The following is a 17,741-nucleotide window of genomic DNA, read 5'->3' on the forward strand; positions in this document are numbered from 1 at the left end:
AGGCTTTCCTGTCATTCTATGTGTTGCGTTTTAATCAAATGTCACTTATAGACTACTAAGGGAAGTTAATAGGTTTAACTGGATCAGGTCATACGTACCTCGTTCATCAGTTGAGTCGCAAACTTGAAATGCCTATTGATTGGACAATCAGCAACATACTTGAAATTTGACTTTGTCCTTTCAAATACCTCTTTATACTTATACTAGAGAAAACAGATACATGGTTACTTGATAGCAGGTTGTGATTAAGAGTGAGACATGTGTGATTAATTCATTCATAGAGTTAACAAGTAATTACTGAACATACTCTATCTCCCAAAACAATGAAGGGCATACCACCCCAATGCCTTGAAAACTAGCCCCCAAATACATACTTTCATTGAATAGACGTCAAATGGATCTATTCCCATATTGGGTAAAAAGTCAAATCAATTTCTTCTTTGTTTCAATATTTATAGTGATAATTATTTTACTTGGAAGGTATTTCCATGTGCATGTGAAGGCAGTTTTTAACTCTTTAATTAGAAGTAGTTTTCCAGGAATTAGTCAGATAATTATTTTAGAATAAGAATATGCTAGCATCTAGACCACTACCTGTTTTTAAATAGCCCCACGAACTAGACAATTTTTAAAAATTATCTCTAGGGATTGTAACAAAGAATACGCAACAGAATGAACATGGTCCACAAAGTCTAAACTATCTGGCACCTTTCAGAGAAATTTGCTGACTTCTATTTTAGAACTCAAAGGAACCTAATCTGACTGCTTTATTTTGTAAGTAGGAAAATGAGGCCATAAAAAACAGTTATTTGCTTCAAGTCGCATGTTAAGTTTGTGAATTAAAATAATCTCACTTTATATCTGCTGCCATATCAAATCACCCAGAGACATATTACTAGGAAGGAAATTCTGGAAGAGCCATGAGGAGTTGTACTGAGATGGCCTTTTATCAAATTCCAAGGAATGATATAAATAAATGAGTACTGTTGTCAATGAGGTCAGCACTAAAATATTCCTGAGTAGAGTGAATAACGCAGTATGTGCTCCTACTTTAGGGGCTAGAAGCAAGGACAGAGATAGAAATATGAGAAGCTGTTTCCTCATTTCTAGTACTCTGTGGGCAGTGGCGTACACTGCATGGATGTGGCCATTATCCCGGAGTAGATGCATACCTTGCTGTAGAGAGTCTTGTTCTTTTCAGCTAGAGTAAAGTCGGGAGTATCATAGGCATAGCAACCAATGCCTCTAAGCCAGGTCAAATCTTCTTTATATTTTACCTGGGAGAAGAACATCAAAGAGTTTTAAGAACCTACCTCCAAATAGCAGTAGGTTAGGATCAACGAAAGTAGAACAAATAGAAGCTCTGACTGTGAGGTATATGGAATAATAAAGTACAGAAATAATTATTTAAGAGGTGTTTCCATTAATACTGATTTTTGCCCACTTTATGGTATATTGTACTGCATATTAGAATTTTCATTTTAATACCAATTAAAGTAATTCAAATTTAACAGGCATACTTTCCTAGAGAGTATATCATTAAGCTGGCCGCTGTATTTTCATATAAAGAACTAAAATTTCTTTCTAAATGAGCATTGTTATGTGTCTTAATTGCTTCATGAAGTAGTCTCTCCAGTAGATCAAAACTAGGTTATTGTTTAGCTGAAGTATATCATTTCCAGCCATGTAATATGATGTAACACATTTAAAAGAAAAATTAGACTGATAAATTTGAATGCATTTTTCTGTCTCCCAAGTTGAAGCTCACTTATTCAGCAATGAGTGTTAGGACTTAAACATCCATACACAAGAGCTAAAAGTTACTCAAGTTTCAATCAATTGTTATACAGTGTTTGATTTCATAAGTCATGTGGGCATATGAATTTATGTGTAAAAACAGATTTCACAACTCACATCACTAACTGCATCAGTGACTGCCCGATGGTGGAAATGCTCAGGGCGATCAGGAATGGACCTCCAGAATCCCAGCTGGCTCATGTAGTTCTCCTTGTATTTTATCTGTAAAACCACAAAGTTAACGTAAAGTTAACTTTATCCAAAGTTAATGTAAAAAAAAATCCACTTGTTTCCAGGGAGTTTTAGGAAAGGGAGGTACTTTCAAAAATGATGGTGGGTTACTGAGTCCAACACAAGCAGAAATGAGTAGGGACATACTTTGCTGATGTGGTCTGTGACTGTGCGATGGTAAACGATGTCCAGAGCATCCTTCACAGTATGGTATTTCCCTTTGGTCTTTTGAAATGTTTCTTTATAGCGTAGCTGGAAAGAGAAAAAGCACATGGATTGTGAAAAAGTACCAAATTGTATAATTAAGCTCTTTTAACCTTGAGTTCTCTTGTCTTCTTTCTTATTTTTCTCTTGAATAAATTTGGGAGAGATCAAAAAGCTCTTTCACATCCTGGAAAAGGACTTTAGGAGAAAACTAATGAAACTTGCATAAAGTATGGAGTTTAGTTAAAAATAATGCATCAATATTGGCTTGTGACATATGTCCCATGGTAACGTAGGCTGTTAACAATAGGGCACTGGGTGTAGGCTATGTGGGAACTCTGTACTATACTATTGCTACAGCTTTTTTATAAATCTAAAAGTACTTAAAAAGTTTATTTAGATGCAAAATGAGCAAACCAAAAGCTCATTTGGGAGGAGAAAGGGAAAAAAAGCATAACTTTGTTGAGCCCAAGACCTACTAATGCACGTGGAAAAAGAAGAAAGATTTAGTTTTTAACTCCTGGTATTAAAATGTCTCCTCCATGGAGCAATCCTGAACTTGATTTCATTACAATCTGTATCTCTGTGATGTTTCAAAAGATATAGCTTTGACTTGAGCCTAGGAATATAACAGAAGAGTCATCTCATTTACACTAAATGAATACTTCTCTCAACACACTGTTTGCAACCTCAACAAACCCTTTTTTTCTGGATAGCTGAGCAAACACATATTGAAGGATACCTTTAACTTTGTTTTTCAGATGGGTAATCTCTTAAGATCGTTTCGCTCTACTTGTGGGGATAGCCATGGTAGATAGGCTGAACTTAATGTGAGATACCACCCTTGTTACACTGGTGTAAAATGATAGCTCCAGGGGCCAATTTCACTGTGTGGACATCTCTGAGAAGTGGTGATGCAAGTGAGTAAGTTTGGTTCAAATTAATATTCAACAGTAACCTTGAAGTGATAAAGATGGGGATGTCACAAGAAGACAAAAAATATCCAAGCAAATTGATTTTGAGGTTAGCATATGATTTTCTCTGGTGGCTCAGAAAAATCTGCCCACAATGCGGGAGACCTAGGGTTAGATCCCTGGGTCAGGAAGATCCCTGGGAGAAGGGAGAGGCTACCCACTCCAGTATTCTTGCCTGGAGAATTCCCTGGACAGAGGAACCTGGTGGGCTACAGTCCATGGTGTCACAAAGAGTTGGACACGCTGAGTGACCAGCACTTTCACAGATTATAACTTTCTCAGCTTATGTTTTAAGCAAACTGACATGGCCTCTTTCCAACCAGCAGACTCCTTTTAGATGCAAATGAAAATTTATGACAAAATTATAGAACTGAGATATTGTTCCAATTTGCTGTACCTTTTCACAATTCAGTTTAGGGATCACTGTAACTTGCTAAGATGCCTTGAAATCCTAGTTATGTTGCTAAGTTGAGGGTGATGGGGTTGCTTGAACTTTCAGCTGGGTTAAGTCCCAACAAGTGCAGTCCTCCAGAGACCCCAGCTCAGGTAACAGGTGCAATGAATTCACAGTTGGGTTCTGGGACACAAAACTGGTAAGGACTGTCCATCTACCCAGGGTTGATTTCACACCTTCATTAACAGAAAATCTCATTACCATTGAAAGGCACTCTTGTCCTTGATCATATGATATGAGAGATGAAAATCTGTCCCTCCTAATTCTAACAAATGTATCATTCACATGACTTAGCAATCAAGGGAGGAACAAATATTTTCTGAATGTCAACTAAGAGACCAGTACTGTTTTAAAAATGTGTACCATTATCTTGAAATTTAGTCTAATTTAATTATCACAATTCTTATCCTCATTCCAAATACAAGAAAAGAGTCTCAGAAAAAATAGGGAAATATAGAGTCATAGAGCAGACAAATCATAGCATCAGGATTTGGAACTGTGTTTGGCTGGCTCCGCGGGCAGCATTTTATAGATAAGTAACAATTAGTCATCAAGTATCCCTAGGAAATGCTACCAAAGAATCAGAAGGGTCATATTTTTGCTCAGAAGAGTAACAAGAAAAGCAGTAGGTTTTCAGCATCTCTTAGCGACTTTGCCAAATGGGTATTGTTTGTGCCTGTTTGTTTGGCTTTTGTGTTTTTGTTTTTTTCCTGATTCATGTTGTGAGGCAGGACTTTGAATTACAGATGTGACTGTAATATCTCATGCTTCTTAGGTACCACCACCTTGGCTGCCCCCTCACAGCAGAAGGAAGAAGGCAGAGATGCATACATCACTGGCGTTCCAGTAAGCCCTCTTGGCTCTGATGAGGATTGGTGTGTCTGGAACCGGAGTGTACTTGTCCTTCATCTTTTCATATTGGATCTTGTACTTGTTCTAAGAAATGAAGATGGAAGAGAGAGAAATTTAAGCTCAGGAGTCTTCATCCTTCCCAACTGACAACCATGTCACAGATCCAGCCTAGGGACACAATGGATAATGCTTGTTAAGAGAATAGCTCTGCCTTCTGTGTCTTGATACTGCTGAGCACAACTTCTAGAAAGGAGCTCTCTGATCAGTGGCAGCAGGTAAAGGTTTGAATGAAGGATCTATTTTCTTTGCCCAGTGCCTCAGTGCTGAATTCCCAACTTACCTCGCTGACCATGTCCTTCACGTGTCTGGCGTGCTTCAGGGCTGTGGTCTGGTTTCCAGCGTGATGATGGGGTCTTTCTTTGGTGGCGAGTTCAACATATAGATACTAAATAATAAGAGTAGGGATCATATGTTATAGAGATAAAACACTATACTTAGTATTCAGTCCTCTTTATTCATTTCTAACCCTAAAATGGAAGGGCAGTATCTACCTGTTATTGCCCTTTTGTTTGCTACATGTGTTTTTGTTTCTTTCTTTCTGTCTCCTGTTAAGAAACACAGGTACACACTCTAGTTATCTAACATTCTTATTGCTGAGTATGGTTTAATCTAAACACATGTGATAAAATGCCAACAGAAGAATGAGACGATTCTGATAGATTCCTCAACATATTTTCCTCCATTTTTGCCTCAATGTGTGAAATGTGGTCTCGTTTGTCTTTGGACAAAAGATAGGTTCTATGGAACAAATTTTAAAAATTTACTTTTAGCACCTGGAGTCCACAGACCACTCATCCAGTGATTAAAATTGTATAGAACTTAGAAAAGACGGCATGGCATTACCTGCTCATGTGAAACCTAACCATAGTGACAACTGCCCCCAGAGAAAACAGCTTCTTGAAGTTAAAGGGCATGAGGCTGCATCAGGACCACCAAATATGAGGGTCTGCCACTGACAGGAGTGGTCAGGAACACAGAACCACCCCCCTACACACACACACACACACACACACACACACACTCCCCGTGGTCCCAGCCCGGGAGGTTTCTGAATCTTCATGTATGAACGTTACCTGGCTCTGAAGCTTCTGCCCTCTCTTGGCTCTGGTGAGATCAGGTGTATCAGTAACTGAAGTGAAGATTGACTTCTGCTTCCTTCCTGCTGCTCTGTACACCAGCTGGAGATAAAATAGTGATAACCATCATTCCGTTTCATTGACAGATTCTGTGCCCTGCAGATGCCTTTATTGCTGACTTCAGAGACAAAGCAGGGGCTCTCCCACTGTGACAACCTCAATTTCTGTCCAACAAACTAATACTTTATTTACCCTCTCCTTTTCTTTTTCCCCTGTATCAAAATTAGAAACATTCTGCAGCCTGTTAAGGGCCCAGCCTCCCGCTATGTTCCCGGTCCCTTCTCTCTCATGCCGTCTAGGACCCTGTTCCAGCAGTTACCCCCGACTCTCTAAACCTTCAGCCCTGATTTTCCAGCCTTCTTCCCTTCTTCTACAAATGGACCCAAGTCCCTCTTTTCATCAAGTCTTTTCCAACTTCTGCCAAAGGCCTTATTTCTTTCTTTCACAACCAAGCAGACTATGTTTTTCTTTTCTCTTTTGATTAACTTCTCAAGGGAATAGTTTGGCTGCTACCCAACCACTCCAATGAAGTGAATTTCATTAAGACTACCGCAAACATTACAATTGCCAAATCCTAGAATGCCTCTCTGCAGCAACTGTAACTGCTCAGCAATTTCACTCCTGAACTCTGTTCTCTGCCTTCCATTCCCCTGTTCTCCCCTAGGTGGCCTCCCATCTTTCTAGGCATTCCTCAGCTTCCTTCTATGGTCCTGCACTCCCCCAAAGACAGCTATTAGCTGGAGTTAAGTGTTGGCTTGGCCCCTTTTACCCTATACATTCTGCTTGGATAGCCTCATCTGTACCCAGGACCTCAACCATCAGTCTGAGATTTATGGCTTCCAAATTTTATTAAATAGCTCCTTGATATCCCAGCCACACAGGCCAGAAACTTGGGGAGTCATTCTAGAACCCTTTTCCCTCATCTGTACACCAAAACAGTCATGAATCCTGGACTCCTAACTTTGTGACAGTTCTTAAATATGACCTTCTTCTCCTTTCCCACTGCCAATGCCCTAGTTCAGCCTCCTATACCTCTTGTTACTATACATCCTTAAGAGCCTCTAAACCACCTTCCCAAATCCTCTACTGGACACTTCACAGGGCTTACCCATCTTTAACAAGCCTGAGAAAAAGATTTTCTTAAAGTTCAGAACTAATTACGTCTTAATGTTCAGACTTTCCTGCTCGGAAATAATTCTTCAATGACTTCTCATCAAGTCCAAGATCATTAATATACCAACCACAAGTCTTCATAACCTGGCCTGTCTATCCTAGGTCTCCAATCTCATTTCCCAACAGTCTTCCATATTCCCCATGTGCTATCTGAAACCCATCCCAGTTTCTAGAACTCATTATGGCCAATTTCAAATACTTTCTACCTAGAATTTTCTTTCCTGTTTTATCTGCCTGAAGAACCCCTAGAGTCCATACTGTCTTGATCATTCCTGTAGGATACTACTTATCCTATTGATGTCTGTTTCTTCTCAGAGATTATGAGCCCATGGATTGCAGAAGCTCAGTTTATCATTCTTTTATCACCTTGTATTTAGATAAAAGATCTGAAAAATAATAGCCCACTAATAAATATTGAGGCTATTTGTTATTATTTAATATAATAAGGCAAACTAGAAAGTCTAAATTGAGAATAAACCCTAATTTATCCTAATCATGGATAAAAATGCTGGTTGAACAGATAAAATGTAGGAAATAAATAATATGTATATACATATGTATGTACCTGTCCATTTTCTTACATCTAAATTATATATAAGTACAAGTTGAAACAAAATTTAGCTCATTTGCTTGGGACTGTTTTTGGTGTTACTACTGAAAGAAAGGAGATAAATAGAAATGTATTCTTTCTCCCAGGCTATATTTTTGAATAAACCAAATCCACAAAAGCATGGAATTTTATGGCTAAAAGAAGCCCAAATCATCATCTAGTCTAATTCTCTAGCTCAGGAAATTGGGGTGTTGAAGTGAATTAGATAAGGTCACATAAAATGGAAGTAAATTTGGAACAAAGACTCACCTCCATGCCATTTCTATAATTCCCTTTGAAGTATATTTTCCCTGTACTTAGGCATGCATTGTTTGGTATGCATTGTTTATGCTCCTTGGGACAACATCTCTGCTTCCCAGTACTACAAATAAATACGTGTCAAAAAGTTGCACAATTTAAAGACAACTCCAAAATCAATAAGTTGAACTTTGAGTCATCAACTTTTTACTAAGCCAGTGTTTCCAAAACTTTCCTGATCTTTAAAAACCCCAAAGTCCTTGCGGAGGAAGAAGAGGGTGAGATGAGTGGAGAGAGTAGCATGGAAACATACGCTACCGTAAGTAAAACAGATAGCCAATGGGAATTTGCTGCATGATTCAGGGAACTCAAACCAGGGCTCTGTGACAACCTAGAGGGGTGGGATGGGGTGGGAGGGAGGTTCAGAGGGAGGGGACGTATGTACACCTATGGCTGACTCATGTTGATGTATGGCAGAAACAAAACCAGTATTGTAAAGCAATTATCCTTCAATTAGAAAAGAAACCCCAAAGCCCTTATTAAGCACAATTTGCAGGCTCTACCCCAGACCTTCTGAATCCAAGGTAATAGCTTGAATTGGTATTTTCTCAAGCCAGGTCATTCTACAGTGCGGCAAGTGTGAGAGAAATTGCACTACTAAAAAAAATGCCTATTTTTCTTCCTCAATGTTGTTGAATAATATGCACAAAATCACACTAGGAATTGGGAAGAAGAGAAATTAAAGTTTTAGATAATTCTGAACCCAGACAGCTAAGAGAAGTAAAGGTATTTCAAAGAGACCAATAAGCACATTAAGTTCCCAAACAACTTAATTATTTGGTGGCTGGAGGAGAGATGTAATACTTTAAAGCAGTGGTTTCCAGTGCTGGCTGAATATTAGAACTATCTATGGAGCAGCTAAAAGCACACAGATATCAAGACAGAGAATCAGAGTCTAGTGTGGGCCTTGGGATTGGAGTCCACTCAAGGGCAGTTTTAAAATACTTCAGAGATGATTCTGATACTTAGCAAGAGTGGAGAGGTACTTTTACAGAGGGGGGGGAACCCCACGTGCATTCCTATCTGAGTGCTAGCACTGGTTGAAATAACAGGGGGACGCACTCAGGTAAGCAGACGTGCTCAGGGCAGCATTTGTAACTGCTGAAGGGTGACATCCTCTGCCCTGGCTCACTCCGAGTCTAGGAGGCTGCAGCTCCTCTCCACCAAAGACAATGCTTGATTTTCCAGGGCTCCTCTAAGTCTAAGAACATCAGTCATTCCTAATCTGCACACATCAGAGTTACTGAGAAAGGAGAACTAATGAAGTGACCTGACAGCTGGATGGAGTCTGATGAATAAGGCCACAAGACAAACTGGGCTGAGGGAAAATGGCCCACTGACCATTTACATTTGTGGCATGTCCTTACCTCTAGGAAGCACCTTTTAGTCCCTGGCAAACATGGACATCTGTTATGACCAAAGCACTATAGGATACACATGGAAATAAGATGGGGGGCCAATCTTCAACGGACCAACAGAGGTGGAAGGGTCCCATCTGTGCACAGCTAACTGCAGTCAATCAGGAGCCTTGGTGCAAGGTGGGGCAGATGAAAATGAAACTGAGTCTTTTGGAACTTGAGAGGGCAGCAGAGCAGAAAGCCATTGATAGCACTGCCATGATCAGAATGTTAACTGCAGGGATTAATGACAGAGAAAGTTCAGAAATAAATTCAGTTTGGAGACTACGACAATAGTGTGAGACAGAAGGACTCTTCAATCTACAAAATCGTGCGATGTTCAGCTATAGGTAGGGCAACTATCAACAGCCTCATCTTATTAAAAAGGGACAAAATAAGTAAACTGAGGCAAAGTGAGGTCAACCAACTTGGTTTACACAGGGTGGCCACACTCTGTAATTAAAGGCAGAAGGGGATTTGGGCCTAGTACGATTGCCTGGAAAAAGGTCACTTAGAGGAATGAGGCCCGCATGGTGACAGATCTCCGTACCTCGCTCAGATGCGTCTTCAGTTCCTGCACTTTTCTGTATTCCGGAGTGTCGAGCACCACCTTGTATTTGTCCCGCATCTTCCTTGCCTTATCGGTGTATAGGTAGTGAGACTTAAAGACAACAGTGGGAATGAAGGTCGATTAATTACTTCAAGAATTGCAAGTTGTGGTCACGCGTTCAAATGGTGGGTACATGCAAGCCGCGGTGACCCTCTCTGTGTCCTGGGTGTCTTCCCAGGCAGGACCAAAGACCATTCGTCATTTTACTAAGTCCACTACCTTTTACAGGAGGCATACCTCATCTTAAGTGAGTCATGACTTGCTCAGTGGGTTGAGGGAAAATTTCCCCTTAACAGAAGCTACAAAGATTCTTCCTGCCCAGCCTGTGAAGCTGGGGCGGGGTGGGGGGCACTCACCCAGAGCTTCCGCAGGTGCCGGGAGCGGACCATGTCTGGAGTGTCATACAGGAAGCAGCCCAGTCCCCTCAGGATCTGCAAGTCCTCTTTGTATTTAATCTGTGTCACAAACATAGAAACATAGCTGGTTGTGAGCAAATTCAAAACAAGAACAACTAAGACAGAGTAGTGATACTTTTATACTGAAGGATCTTCATTTTGGTTCATCACATCCACCCTGTCCTCTGAGTTTGCTTGAACTCAAGGAAATCACAGGGTTTTAAAATTTAAATTGCTAACACTGAACTGAAAAGAGGACATGGCTATTATTTTATTATTATATGGATGAAAAATACCATAGATTAAATGGACTGGTCTTTTATGAGAAGGAAACATTCAAGGCGAAAAAAAAAGTGACAATAGGAAGTGGTGAAAGGGGCTGGGAGTAGTGGTAAGCAAGAGAAATATACTAAATGTGACTAGGACAGAGGCCACTTGGAGTGAGGTGCTAGTAATGATTTGGTGTTGAATGTAGAACGGTGGTCAGCAATTCTTGTATCTCCCAAGTGGTTCTCTTACTACTTGGAGAAATGTGGGGTCCCCTACTTCCACACTATTTTACCTCCAAGTTGTACACTCAGTTTACAAGTACTCAATGCAAAAGGCTGCTCAAAGACTGGCTGGCTTCCATGTGGAGAGCAAGCCTGCTTCTTGTTAAGAGTCCCCCAGAAAGACCCTTATGAGACACTTACATCACTGGTGATGTCTCCCACGTAGCGGCAGTGAAGCACCTGGGGTGTGTACGGCAGCGAGATCATGTGGCCTTGCATTTTGAAGAAGTCTGATTTGTAAATCAACTACAGGGGGAAAATGCCCATAAACACATAAATTAGAGACCAATGGTTGACCTTCACCCTTGGGTTCCATGGCCTCCCCTCTCTCCTATGAAAATACCCACCTCACTGACAGCCTCTTGAGTCTTCTTGACTTGGCGGATTTCAGGAGTGTCGGGAGTGGTGTGGATCTTGTCTTTCAGTTTGTGGTATAGTTGTCGATACAGTCTCTGCATTGGAGAGAAAACCATTCCAGGTGTTTAGTGTAGGATGATGAGGGCATCTGTACATTAATCAAATATTTCACATATTTAAAGAGCCGTAAAAGGCAAGATCAAGGTACAGAAAGTGATTGAAATTAGAAAAACATGGAAAATGATATTTATTTTACTTCAGTGAAAAATTTGAAGCACAGGCTTCCACTTTCTATCAGATGGCTGGAAAGTAGGGTTAGATATTCAAACCAATAGTTCACGTAGAAAACCATTCAAGCTCATGAATCAGACTAATATGCAACCTTATTAAAGATTTTTTTAATACAAATGTCAAAAGAAGGAATTAATTTGCATCACAATCCATGGATGGGTGGGTCTCAACAAAGGTATTACTAAATATATAAAAATATTGCCACAGGATACCAGTATCAAAATGATGACAGGATCCCCTTATTCCTTGCTGATAAATTAAAGTTTGTAGCTGAAATACAACTAATCCTTAATGCATTGCAAACAAAGCCATGGTCTTTGAAACTCCTCACAGAATTAATAATCACAGTACCTCGTTGATAATGCTGTTGACCCTTCGGACGTTGACAAATGGGACATCATTGGGTCCAAGTGTGTACCCATATGCCTTCATGTGTTCATAAACTTCTTTGTACTTAAACTGCAAAAGCAAAGTGAGAATGAGATCTCTGATGGATAAACAAAGAGTAAGCATCACATTTGTCAAATAGAAGAGGGTTGTCACTTTCATTTGAAAACTACTCTCTAAGCATTAAGTATGGAAAAAAATCATTGACAAAATTTCTATAATAATCTAAGTCTTGAAAACTATTTTGTTGGCTAATAAAGCCAGATCCAGAAAGGAATACAATTCATGGTTGCCTAGATTAAATCTGTTTGTAAGTTGGTAGGCAAAACACAACAAAAAACCTGTATTTTTAGTCCCAATATGGCTAGGAAATTAAGAATATGCAAAGCAGAAATGAGAGACTGATTTTAAGACTGACGGATGAACAATTTCATAAACTGTTTAAAAGAATGATGTTAGATAACTAAATCTGTGACTTTGCTTTGGAAACCATCTTACTGGGTCACTGGCTGTGGGACTTTGCTGGTCAGTAGGTTCAATTTCCAGGGCTCTGGAGGGCACTATGGAGGGAAGATCTCATTTTTGAGCTGATGGCTGGTTTGTGGTATGGCCTAAAGGTCAGAATCACCAGGATAGACAATGCCTCTCCCGGTCTGCTCATTACATCCCAACCTGACACTAGTGGGAAAGCTGCAGGTAATGAGAACCTAAGTACCCTCCGAGCTTTCTAGGAAATGGGCACAGAAGGTCAGTCATGAGGCAAGTATCAGAGTCTTTCTTGTCAAAGGAACACACGGTGAAGTTGTATTTTTTTAATAATAAGATACTGCAGAAGGCAGACTACAGTATCGCCACACAGCAGTAGTGCACATATGAAGGAGCATTTCCAGTAGGTGATTTGAGATAGTTCAGGATGTTTCTGTGTTAAGGCCAACAGAATTAGAAGCATTATGGCAGCCATGATCCCTGAGCCAAGGTAACTGAGTCATGAAGATAGAACCCCATGAAAGTCGTTTACTAACCCATCATGCTAACCAGGCACGCCTAGAAAATACACCATCTCCCTTCCCTGCTACCATCGTTTTTTAAAAAACTATTTTAATTCCATCTTTTTTTTGGCCTCACTGCATGACATGAAAGATCCTAGTTCCCCAACCAGGGATTAAATCTGTGTCCCTCTCAGTGAAAGTGACAAGTCCTAACCATTGAACTGCAAGGGAATTTCCTCTCATCATTGTATCATGCTGAAACTTCAGGGTGTGAGTAAGGGGATGAAAATAGGCTATTAATAAATATTAGTATCCTCCTTCCTACTTTAAGCCCCATCTCAACAAGGAGGAGACCACTCACATAGCTGCTCATGTATCGGGTGTCCTTGGTGTGTTTGAAGTGAGGGGTGTCAACTGGAAGCCTGTATCCAGTAGGCAGGGCATGCAGGCCAGCTTTTCGGTACAGATTCTGCCAGAATGAAGAAGAGCAAGTTAAATGACAACTATATCAAATGATGGATCTAAGTTAAACAAATCATTTCCAGCTTGTGTTAGGTTTTCAATCTACTTACACTCACTGAATTGATTTCAAGAAGGAATTAAGTAAATTCTAAGAGTCAAGCAATGAATTAAATTCAGTTCAGTTGCTCAGTCGTGTCTGACTCTTTGTGGCCCCATGAACCACAGCACGCCAGGCCTCCCTGTCCATCACCAGCTCCGGGAGTTTACCCAAACCCATGTCTGTAGAGTTGGTGATGCCATCCAACCATCTCATCCTCTGTCGTCCCCTTCTCCTCCTGCCCTGAATCTTTCCCAGCATCAGGGTCTTTTCAAATGAGTCAGCTCTTCACATCAGGTGGCCAAAGTATTGGAGTTTCAGCTTCAACATCAGTCCTTCCAAATGAACACCCAGGACTGATCTCCTTTAGGATGGACTGGTTGGATCTCCTTGCAGTCCAAGGGACTCTCAAGAGTCTTCTCCAATACCACAGTTCAAAAGCGTCAATTCTTCGGTGCTCATCTTTCTTTATAGTCTAACTCTCACATCCATACATATTAAATTACTCAATGTATTTTTTTTTTTAAAGAGCAATGAGTGAAGAGGCTTAAAGAAAATACTTCTATTTCTAAACATACGCCTGGTTCACAGAATAGCATCCAGCAATAATTTGGGAAAAGTAAACAGGCAGCCAGCGCCACCTCTGTGGTTAACCCTATGGTTAGCTGATATTCAAACCATCACCAATCCTGAGATAGTAGTAATTATGAGACACATCTTTGGGAGCCCGTAAACACAATGTCTTGATGTTAGGCTGTTGGGTCAGGAGGCTCATATTTCATGCAGGAGGAGGAAAGGAGTTTCTACGATTTGAAATATTCTGTCTCTCAGGGGAGGTATAGGAATTAAGACTAGTACTTAAAATATTAAAAACCAAATTACTTTTAACATTCAATAGAGGAGAGAGGCATTAAACTTGAGACCAATGTAACACTGAAAGTGAAAGTGTTAGTCGTTAAGCCGCACCCGACTCTTTTGCGATTCCATGGACTGTAGTCCACCAGGCTCCTCTGTTCATGGGATTCTCCAGGCAAGAATACTGGAGTGGGTTGCCATTTCCTTCTCCAGGGGATCTTCCTGACTACCAGATAACAAAGAACAAGGATATTAAATATGTGAGTGGAATCTAGTTTCTTTCTCTTCTGAATTCTAACTGCAATCTTTAGCTTTATTTCTTACTGTACATGGTCTTTTATGACTACATGCCTTGTCTCTGTCCTCTTGTCTTGGACTGTAAGCTTTTTGAGAGCAGAGATAGTTGATTGATCCTCTTCTGTGTATGCATTTTTCCAAAAATGCCCACTGCTTGCTCTCAGCCAAGAGGGCAGACAGGTGATATACTGTTTTTTCTGTTTTGTTTTGTTTAGCTCATGTGACTGGAGCAGTCTTTATGATTTACAAGGTCAGGCTGAGGATACCCAGGAGAGGCCACTTCTACAGAGGCCTGGCCCCCGTCCTGGGTTTCTGCCGGGCAGTCTGCCCAGCCCTCACTGCTCACCTCACTCTGGAGCTTGTATGCATGAAGGGCCCGATCCAGATCCACGGTTTTTGTGGTCGGAGCCACTCTGCCTCTGATGCTGTGCACGTAGTCATAGTGGTAGACAGCCTGGATGCAGAGAGAAGCAGAGTGAGTGGACTGCACTGTGGCCTCAGGGTTAAAAGAAGCAAAGTAAATGCAAATGCAAGTCTCTTAATATAAAGATGGCAGCCTGCTCCCTTTGCCTCAGGAACTCTATCTCGAATACTAGGCCTTGTCCAATGGAATAGGGCCAGTGTGTGGATCCCACGCTGAGAAATCAGTGGAAGAGTCAGCTCAGGCATATGAAGTGGAAGAACAGGCGTTTTACCAGCACGAGTTCCACAATAAAAGGTTTTCATGTTCTGACTCACTGGTGGGATTTAACATTTGCTTATTAACCTGTGGGGTTAGTAAAAAGGGGGCAGCCTGCTCTGTACCACTGTGCTATTACACAGGTATTTCCATCCACTTTCCCGCTGCCCACATAAGGATGATGAGGCTCAGGGGATTAGGTGCCTCTCTCAAGTCTATCAGATTACATGTGCTAGAAGCCTCATCAGTAACTGCAGAGACCCTCTTCTCTCCATCTCATCATGCATGCACATGTGCTAAGCCGCATCCAGCTCTGCAATGCTATGGACTGTCCATGGGATTCTCCACGCAAGAATACTGGAGTGGGTGGCCAATCCCTCCTCCAGGGGATCTTCCCTTACCACAGTGAGCACTAGATGAATTAGAAAGCTGAGACGGTGAGGCATAAAGCATTGCTCATGACACAAGGATACAAAAAGCAACCTGGGAAGTTCTAAAACACTAAGGATTTCATAAACTTGGATTACTTACAATGCCACCCCAGGAAACTAATAGAACACATCAGGTTTTAGGAAATCAGAGAAGACTCCTCAGTACTTTCTAAGGCACCAACACTGGTCTCCCACTGAGAAACGGCCTGGCCCTGACTGTCTTTTGTTCTTCCCACTCCTGCTAGTGTGGTGGCCCTGTTTTCCTCTCCCTGAAGTAACTTCTCCAGTGGGCACTTACATCACTTAGCTGTTTCCCACTTTTGACAGCCTGAACATAGACAGGAGTGTCAGTAACCAACTTGTAATTGTTCCTTGTTTTCAGCATGTGAGCTTTGTACTTGATCTGTCAAGAGGAAGAAAGAAAATAAGCCTGTGTTAGACCATTCAGTATATTTGAAATTGTTGGTTTTCACATAGAGCTTGGTTGCTTTTAGCTCATGGCATTACATTAGCCCTGAATTTTATAACAATCAGCATAATCAATGCTTATAGTCACATGGATTGTCTAGAGTCTTCTAGGAGGCTTGACAACTGCCTTCCTAGAAATATTTAAGCTTTCTTACTAAAATCTTGATTATAGTATTACCTTACCTAGCAAATCCTCTCTTTACAAATAGATCCTGTCCATAGCATCACAGACTCCTAATAAATGAGATGTTTCTAACAATAGGTATTATGTGCTCATTAATATATCCAAAATCGTTCATAAAGTGGTGAGAAGAACCAGGGGTCCCTTCTGTACCAGAGGACAATGGGACAGCTCATCTGCATTGTCTGCATTCCTGAGAAATGGCCACTCTGCTCTTCAGCATCTTCCTCCAGCTCGGCCATCCTCATCACCACTTCAGACACAGTTGGGTGTGACAGTGTCTGTACTTGACGTCCTCTCCCCTTGCCTCTAGACCACACAGGGAAGGAAGCATACTTGAAAGAACCAAAACCCAAAAAACAAGGTAAACTCACATCGTTGCGTAGATCGTAAGCATGCTTGGCGTGGAGAATCTCAGGAGTGTCCCAGACGTAGCAACCAATGCCTTTCAGCCAGGTGAGGTCATCCTTGTACACAATCTGGAGGTTGCAACAGATGGAGGGGGTCAGAACAAGAAAACTTGACTGGAACTTTAACACCAAAGACACAGACACGCTCCAGACCCAGGATGACTTTGCAGAACGAAAAGCAAGACATTATGCCCTGAGGCCATGGGTGCTCTGCAGACTTCAGCATGCAGAGCCCTGCTTCTAGGGACAGCTCAAATTCCTGGCAGACCCCTGAGTGTACAGGAAGGTGATTCTGGAAGAGGGCTGAGCTGAAGAACCAAGTGAGTCCGTCTTTCTTCAGGCGGTGGGGTGGGGGGCACGCTGTGGGGCTGGGGAGGAGGACCTTCATAAGCAGTGGACTTACGTCACTGATCTGGTCTGTGACCTTCCTGACGTGACTGTTGACTTGCAAGTCGGGGTGGCAAATCCATTCGTGGAGGTGAAGGCGGTAGTCGATCTCACTGACTTTCTTCTGAGAATCCTTAGCGGTAACCATCTCTACCATGTCAGGCACTATGTGGATTTTCATCTTGTTCTTCTCATAAACAGATCTGTACAGGCGCTGTGGAGATAATGTAACACACCAGTTACACAGGGAACTATGCAAGGATCATGGCAACACGTGCCTTTCTTAGACACCACAGAGGTCGGGCACCACTTAGAGCAATAGGTTGGGGGCAGAGTGGGGACTGGAAGTTTCTGACACTTTCTGCAGATTCATAGGGGTTGGGGGAAGCAGTATGGGCTGAAATAACTCTCAGCTTCTTCACATGTGCACAGTCAGTGCCATGCGCATTGCTGAAGAGAATGATGTTCTGACTTAGAGTTGGTGGTTCTGTTACTTGGCTTTTGAAACCAGCCTTTAGGATCACTTACGTCGATGTTAAACTTGCCAACTCGGAGGCACCGTGCTGTGTTCGGATCATCGTCAACACTTCTGGGTAAAGTGTAAAGAGCTTTGAACTTCTCATATTCTTCACGGTATTTGGTCTATAGAGAGAAAATACAAAGGAAGTAAAACAGTTTTGAAGAGTGATGGATCTATATTGTTAAAAGA

The 17,741-nt window shown here is 41.4% G+C and overlaps 1 protein-coding gene across 31 annotated transcripts in view; it reads right to left on the reverse strand.

The window, feature by feature from the left end:
* The window catches only part of NEB (nebulin), a 218,680-nt gene that overhangs the window by 43,850 nt on the left and 157,089 nt on the right, over nucleotides 1–17,741 (reverse strand). For all 31 annotated transcript variants that reach the window (XM_043488007.1, XM_043488010.1, XM_043488013.1 and 28 more), the window contains 18 exons: nucleotides 17,561–17,674; nucleotides 17,049–17,246; nucleotides 16,610–16,714; nucleotides 15,885–15,989; nucleotides 14,823–14,930; nucleotides 13,127–13,234; nucleotides 11,741–11,848; nucleotides 11,089–11,193; nucleotides 10,883–10,987; nucleotides 10,152–10,250; nucleotides 9,736–9,846; nucleotides 5,646–5,750; nucleotides 4,853–4,957; nucleotides 4,492–4,596; nucleotides 2,176–2,280; nucleotides 1,915–2,019; nucleotides 1,173–1,277; nucleotides 99–203 (listed from right to left, as the gene is read on the reverse strand). In XM_043488007.1, the coding sequence (XP_043343942.1) occupies nucleotides 99–203; nucleotides 1,173–1,277; nucleotides 1,915–2,019; nucleotides 2,176–2,280; nucleotides 4,492–4,596; nucleotides 4,853–4,957; nucleotides 5,646–5,750; nucleotides 9,736–9,846; nucleotides 10,152–10,250; nucleotides 10,883–10,987; nucleotides 11,089–11,193; nucleotides 11,741–11,848; nucleotides 13,127–13,234; nucleotides 14,823–14,930; nucleotides 15,885–15,989; nucleotides 16,610–16,714; nucleotides 17,049–17,246; nucleotides 17,561–17,674 (2,001 nt within the window). The remainder of the gene's footprint in view (nucleotides 1–98; nucleotides 204–1,172; nucleotides 1,278–1,914; nucleotides 2,020–2,175; nucleotides 2,281–4,491; nucleotides 4,597–4,852; nucleotides 4,958–5,645; nucleotides 5,751–9,735; nucleotides 9,847–10,151; nucleotides 10,251–10,882; nucleotides 10,988–11,088; nucleotides 11,194–11,740; nucleotides 11,849–13,126; nucleotides 13,235–14,822; nucleotides 14,931–15,884; nucleotides 15,990–16,609; nucleotides 16,715–17,048; nucleotides 17,247–17,560; nucleotides 17,675–17,741) is intronic.

The sequence above is a fragment of the Cervus canadensis genome, chromosome 15 (assembly GCF_019320065.1).
Source record: "Cervus canadensis isolate Bull #8, Minnesota chromosome 15, ASM1932006v1, whole genome shotgun sequence".
Taxonomy (NCBI): Eukaryota; Metazoa; Chordata; class Mammalia; order Artiodactyla; family Cervidae; genus Cervus; species Cervus canadensis.